The following is a 7,230-nucleotide window of genomic DNA, read 5'->3' on the forward strand; positions in this document are numbered from 1 at the left end:
ATGTCTGGTGATGTGGTGAAGGCAGATTGTGATCTGACAGCAGAAGACCTTTCATCGGTCAACGAGCTCTCCTTCAGCCTGCAAAACCTCCAGTGTCAGGATGGGTGAGAAAACTTCTCTTTCTCATTTTTTTTTTTTTTGCTTTAAGTAATTAAACTGATTTAAAAGCGTGCATTCTTTCTTATTTGAGGTAATTTGACAATATTAGAGATGGAAGTTTATTGTGTATTGTCTAGTGTGTTTTCTAAATAATTTCAGTAATATGTGACCCTATTATTCATATATGTGAGTGACCCTGGACAACAAAACCAGTGTCAATTTTTCGGATAAATAAAAATGAATAAATAAGCTTTCCATTGATGATTTGTTAGAATAGGACAATATTTGGCTGAGATACAGCTAATTGAAAATTTGGAATCTGAGGGTGCAAAAAAAAAAAAAAATTCCCTTTGAAGTTGTCCAAATGAAGTTCTTAGCGATGCAAATTACTAATCAAAAATTAAGTTTTGATATATTTATGGTAGAAAATATAGTTTGTTAGGATAGGACAATATTTGGCTGAGATACAACTATTTGAAAATTTGGAATCTGAGGGTGCAAAAAATAAAATAAAATATAGAAAAATCACCTTTAAAGTTGTCCAAATAAAGTTCTTAGCGATTGCGTATTACTAATCAAAAATTACGTTTTGATATATTTCTGTTAGGAAATGTACAAGTTATCTTAATGGAACATACTCTTTACTTAATATCCTAAAGATTTTTGGCACAAAAGAAAAATCGATCATTTTGACCCATACAATGTATTTTTTTAACTATTTCTACAAATATACCCATCTAAGACTGGTTTTGTGGTCCAGGGTCACATATGCTGTGAACATGTATTATATTAGTTATTATTCATTATTAATCATACTGTTTATATTAATCAACAATAATAATCAAATAACAATGTGCATCAAACAAAACTTAAAGGAAATGTAAAACTTTTTTTTTAATACAGATGCAACTGCCATGCTATTTATTTATTTATTTACAAATATTGTTTATTTATTGTTTTTTTTTTCTTTCTTTAGATTGGACTGCAGTTTGTTTTATATTAATATGTTTTGACTATGAAAATTATTAGTTTTATATTATAACTTATATTTGATGCACATTTTCTTTAAGTCTGAGTCTGAAGAGCTCTCCCCCCTGGAGAAAGCTTGTTTTGACGCCTGAATGCATCAGTCCGCCACTCAACACCCTCTCCAGGGAGAGAGAGACGCCGACAGGTCTGGACAAGAGCTTCACACACACACACACACACACACACACACACACACACACACACACACATGCTGTTTAATTAACTCTCCACTGAGGACATTTCAAACTCAAGCTGTTACAGCTCCTTGTGTTTGCACATTTAGATTAGTTTTACCTTATGATTGAAGACTTCAAGACTTCGATCAATGTTTTTGAATCCTGTAGTTACCTCTCTTTAAATGTTTCTGCTTAAGATCCAGGGTTGAAAGCTTTGAAAATATTTATATATATATTCATTAATTCTGAGAACGAGTAACTGACATACAAACAAAAACTTGCTTGATTAAATTTTATCATTAACTGTTCAAAACCATCCAAAGTTATGAATTTCAATGCATTTACTGTGAATTTTCTTGTAGTCTCTGCAGTAAGAAGACGACGAGCAAGGTAAAATAATCATGCATGTCCTCATATTAATAATGCACTGCATTAATAATCTGCAATGATCACAAAAGTGTTATTTTAGTATTGAGATGCACTACCAGTCAGAAGTTTTTAAACAGCAAGATTTTTTTATGTTTTTAAAGAAGTCTCTTCTGCTCAACAAGCCTGCAATTATTTCATCCAAAGTACAGTAAAAATGTTTAAATAGTTTTACTATTTAAAATAAATGTTTTCTATTTGAATATATTTTAAAATGTAATTTATTCCTGTGATTTCAAAGCTGAATTTTTTGCATCATTACTGCAGTCACATGATCCTTCAGAAATCATTCAGATTTTCTGCTCAAAAAACATTTATTATTATTTCGATAAATGCTGATCTTTATCTTTCTATTCATTAAAAAAAGAAACCTGAAACAAAATAGATTTGGAAATAGAAATAAATGTTTCTTGAACAGCAAATCAGTATTTTAGAATGATTTCTGAAGGATCATGTGACACTGAAGACTGGAGTAATGCTGAAAATTTAGATTTGATCACAGGAATAAATTACATTTTAAAATATATTCAAATAGAAAGCAATTATTTTAAATAGCAAAAATATTTCACAATATTACTACTTTTAAAAACAAAAAAAATGTTCAAACTGTTCAAAAACTTTTGAATGATAGTGTACGATTATAGTTTTATTACTAATTTGAATTTGTTTTTTTATATTTTGTTTACTTTTGAATTTTAGTTTGGCCAATTCTTTTTTTTTTTCATTAGTTATGTCTATATTGTTTGTTTTTATTAATTTTAGCTGAAATTAAAATTTTTTTTTACATGTTTTATTTAACTTTGTTTTAATTACCTGTAATAAACCTGTATCACAGTTATTAGAAAACAAGCCATCATGTATCCTATGTTTGTCTCAGCAGAAGCTTGTCTCCTGACTCCTCTTCCAACACGGTAGGACACTAAAAACAGTAAATAAAAAGGAATAAACAGCAAAGACATATTTTTTATGACACTTTAACCCATTTACAACTCTTATAATGTAACTGATGTTCTGCATTTTTTACATCCAGCCCAGATGTCTATGGAGGAGCTGTCGTGATTCTCCTACCAATAAGGAGAATGAGCGAGCCATTGTCAGTAACATACACGCTTAATATTGTTCATGTAACCAAATTTGAAATATACATGTAAATGTGGTATGCACCTAATTATCCACCTTATATTTAACAAACCTAAGAGCGGCGCGGCCATTTGTACATTGAATGTGCGCGACTTCCGGTGTCACTCACTTCCAGTTGTACCTGTACGAAAACAGTTCGTTATGCTGCTTGATATTGCAAACTGGAATTTGTTATCATGTTTTTAATGTATTATCGTAATTACAAACACATTTAATCCTGTTAGTGCGGCTATTAATAAATCGTAAATCTCGCACAGTCACAGATAATTCCTTAATTCTCTGTTGAAAAAACAAGATAGGTATCTTGCAATGATGTTGACATTGTACTTCGCACTGTATTGTTTTGTAAACTGGGTCATGCTCATAAAGGGTGCATTTCATCGCACCTGTATTCAAATTGACGGCCTCAACATTTGTCCAGCAGAAGCGACTGCGTGTGCGACTCTCCAGTAGATTCTCCGCTGCAGATGAGGCAGAACCAGCGGCCCGAACATGGAGACAGTACCGCAGTGACCCAGAAGAGGACGCCAGTCACCTGCAAGAGACGGATGCGGTCGATCCAACGGTGAGGATAAAATGCACAGAGAGTGTCTGAGTCTGAGGTGAGAGATGCGTATGTTGTTATTTATTTTTAGTGTTTGTTTGTCTGCAGGCTGCTGTGAGGTTCAGTCAACTGAGGTCACGACGGAAAGCCCCGCCCACACACGTCACTCAAGACGCCGTCAGTGACCTCACACTCATCGGAGACTTTACTAAGGTTGGTTCTGCAAAATTAAAACACAACAACATAACATATTTCAAAGTGAATCATGATATTGAACATGAGGTTTATCCACAGGGAGTTTAAGCATGACTTCTGACTTCTACTCAGCTGTTTTCAACATAATAATAATGTTTTTGAGCAGCAAATCAGAATATTAGAATGATTTTTGAAGGATCACGTAACTGCAATAATGATGCTAAAAATTCAGCTTTGAAATCACAGGAATAAATTACATTTTAAAATATATTAAAATAGAAAACAGTTATTTTAAATAGTAAAAATATTTCTGAATTTTTGCTGTAATTTGGATCAATTAATTAATCGCAGGATTCATGAGCAGAAGATTCTTATAAGAAACATTAAAAACCTTTTGACTGGTGGTGTACATTTTTGCATTTAGCAGACGCTTTGATCCAAAGCAACTTACAAAAGAGATTAAAAGGTGATATGAAATTACAGTCAAATCATGTTTTTAGTTTTAATTCAATTATTTCCATAGCAACACTTGCTTCCTGTTGAGAGTGGCAGCCATCAGGAGCTTCACTGTGTCAGTGCTCACACCGTAAGTGATCATTGACATTTTCTAAGCTTAAGTGGATCAGAAAGCTCTGATAGTAATGTGTGTGTGGTTTTTTTTCTGGAATGGTCAAATGTTTCCATTTTAATGCGGTTTCATATTAACATATATATATAAATCCATATCATTTTTCTGATTTATGTGAAATGATGATGATTTTGTGGTCTTAAGCAGCATCGGTATATTGTAGCAATATGTAGCAATAGCCAAAAATACATTGTTTGGGTCAAAATGATTGATTTTTCTTTTATGCCAAAAATCATTAGTATATTAAGTAAATATCATGTTCCATGAAGATATTTTGATAGTTATGAAGATTTTCAAATAGTTATGTCTTGGGCCAAATATTGTCCTACAAACAATACATCAATGGAAAGCTTATTTATTCAGCGTTCATGTATGACCCTTATGACTGGTTTTGTGGTCCAGGGTCACATTTATAAGTTGATGTTAAAATATTGTCTTGTCTAACCTGAAGGTGGCGTCACTGATCAGAGGTCAGTTTGGTCCTGCTGTCGAGGATTTCCTCATCGTTGACTGTCGCTATCCTTACGAGTACCAAGGAGGACACATTAAGGTACTTAAACTTTAAATTATTGAGTGTTTTAATGTAATTCAGTGCACAGACTCAACTTGTCAAAGAATGTATGATAGCATCTATTTAAAATGAGCTTTTCCCCTTGTCATCCAAGATGTTCATGTCTTTCTTTCTACAGTTGTGAAGAAATTATGTTTTTTGAAAATCCTGAAATGTATTTCTCAAAAAACACAATTTCTTTACGACTGAAGAAAGAAAGACATAAACAACAAGGGGGTGAGTACATTATCTGTAATTATTTGCTCTAAATGTGAACTTCTCCTTTAAAGATGTTATTTTGTTTATGTATTTACACACTCGTGCCGTCAAACTGTTGTATAAACACAGTATCACACTCGTAGACGTGAGATATGGCTGTATATCGGCACCTATCACACCTGAATCACAGCTGTGTCGATATACAGCCATATCTCACGTCGAGTGTGAAATTGCTCATTTAATGCATCCTCACTTTAAAAAAAAAAAATTTATCAACTGAATCCAATCTTTATATGAAAGGATTAGATCACTTTCAGAACAAGAATTTACAGATAATGTACTCACCCCCTTGTCATCCAAATGTTCATGTCTTTCTTTCTTCAGTCGTAAAGAAATGGTATTTTTTGTGTAAAACATTTCAGGATTTCTCTCCATATAGTGGACTTCTATGGTGCCCCTGAGCTAGACAAGAAGGGCATTTTAGGTTAAAAAATATATAAATTGTAATTTTTATCCCATTGTTTTGCTAGATAAGACCCTTTTTCCTCGTCGTTCAGAGCCCTTTGAAGCTGTATTTTGGAAGTTCAAACTCAGGGGCACCATAGAAGTCCATTATATGGAGAGAAATCCTGAAATGTTTTCCTCAAAAAACAATTTCCTTACAACTGAAGAAAGAAAGACATGAACATCTTGAATGACAAGGGGGTGAGTATATTATTTGTAAAATTTTGTTCTGAAAGTGAACTACTCTTTAAATGTCACATTGAATTTATCAGCAGGCTGTTTGGTCTTCATATCTTAACTTGTAACTCATTCAGGGAGCTGTGAACCTGTACACTGAGTCTCAGATCCAGCAGGCGGTGCATCAGGCCTCAGCAGGAGCTGAACTTTCGCCCTGCGCTGCAGGAAACGCCTCCTCTTGGCGGATGAGGGAACGGCGGGCGACTGGTCCCTCTGACTCACTCCCGGAGGAGGAGGGGTCGTCGCCACGGAAACTGATCATCTTCCACTGCGAGTTCTCATCGGAAAGAGGCCCATATCTGTGAGAAACTCACTTGATACATACATACACACACACACACACACACACACACACACACACACACACACACACACACACACACACACACACTCACTGAGTGCATTTATGATGATATAAGCTTCTTACCTGATCAACAGGTGTCAGTATTTGAGGAGGCTGGACAGACGTGTCAATGTGTATCCCAGTCTGCACTATCCTGAGCTCTACCTGCTGCTGGGGGGTTACAAACACTTCCATGCTTCTTACCCGGTACAGTACAACATGATATCTGAGTGTTTTAACCAGTAAGGATGCACCAAAATGAAAATTCTTAGCCGAAGCCCAACAAAATTAAACACTGGGCCAATTAGTGAACACAGTTTACTGAACAGTTTTTTGTTTTCTCCCCATGTATTTGGTCAATTTTTCCACCATTGCATAAATTAAATAGCCAAAATGTGCTTTTTACAGTTTTGTTTTACTTTCCAAAAAAAAAATCTATTACAAAACAACAGTTTAAAAATATTTACTGCACATTTTTAACACTGTAGTAGACATTATAGCCTACCAACAAAGCACAATTTATGTTAAAATTACAAAGTTAGTAAAATAATGTACAAATAAATGCAGCCTTGCTGAGCAAAGGAAAATGTATTCATAGAGCTGTTTTAATCATTTTAACCATTGTTTTTATCTTACTTTTTATTTTATTTTACAGAACAGTAAAATTTCAGTACATTTATGAATGTTGACTTTTATTTTGGCGGAAACCCACAAGAAGACCTCAGTCCTACTTTTTGCTGACAGCAGCAGATTTATGAATTATTCTCATCTTGCTGGATGACAGATTACATCATTTGTGCATGTATTAGACAACATAACTTTCATAGTTTAAGGCCATTTCAGTCATCATACAGTAACCAGCAACAACCAGCCCTTTCTCTTCTCATGGAAGACATGCAATGCGATACTAAACAGTCTCTTGCTGTTGGTGCTTGTGATGATTTTTGCGTCTTTCTCTGACATTTTTAAGATGCTTCCACACTGCCCACGTGTTTACCGCATTAGTGCACGCCTCTATTTGATCGTGTCACGTCATTGTTCGGTATAATTATTTCAGCCTTTTCGATTTTTGAATGTTCGGCAACCAAAATTATTCTGCCGAAAATAGCAAAAAAAATCTATTTTGTTGTTTTTGTTGAA

General features: G+C 34.2%; 1 protein-coding gene across 1 annotated transcript; it reads left to right on the top strand.

Annotated features, from left to right (window-relative positions):
• cdc25d (cell division cycle 25 homolog d) lies at positions 1-6,336 on the top strand. The gene is made up of 11 exons (XM_073842541.1): positions 1-104; positions 1,170-1,273; positions 1,667-1,694; positions 2,611-2,641; positions 2,761-2,823; positions 3,295-3,435; positions 3,523-3,627; positions 4,133-4,195; positions 4,689-4,787; positions 5,825-6,048; positions 6,186-6,336. Exons 1-11 carry the CDS (start codon positions 1-3, stop codon positions 6,334-6,336), a joined length of 1,113 nt encoding a protein of 370 aa, XP_073698642.1.
• Positions 6,337-7,230: the final 894 nt, after the last annotated feature.

The sequence above is a fragment of the Garra rufa genome, chromosome 6 (genome assembly GCF_049309525.1).
Source record: "Garra rufa chromosome 6, GarRuf1.0, whole genome shotgun sequence".
Taxonomy (NCBI): domain Eukaryota; kingdom Metazoa; phylum Chordata; class Actinopteri; order Cypriniformes; family Cyprinidae; genus Garra; species Garra rufa.

Excerpts from the sequence above, each read along its gene's own strand:
- cdc25d (XM_073842541.1), top strand. The coding sequence starts at position 1 with ATGTCTGGTGATGTGGTGAAGGCAGATTGTGATCTGACAGCAGAAGAC. Across the intron at positions 1,695-2,610 it reads GTAAGAAGACGACGAGCAAG|AAGCTTGTCTCCTGACTCCT; the intron begins GTAAAATAATCA and ends TTGTCTCAGCAG. Across the intron at positions 4,196-4,688 it reads ACTGTGTCAGTGCTCACACC|GTGGCGTCACTGATCAGAGG; the intron begins GTAAGTGATCAT and ends TCTAACCTGAAG.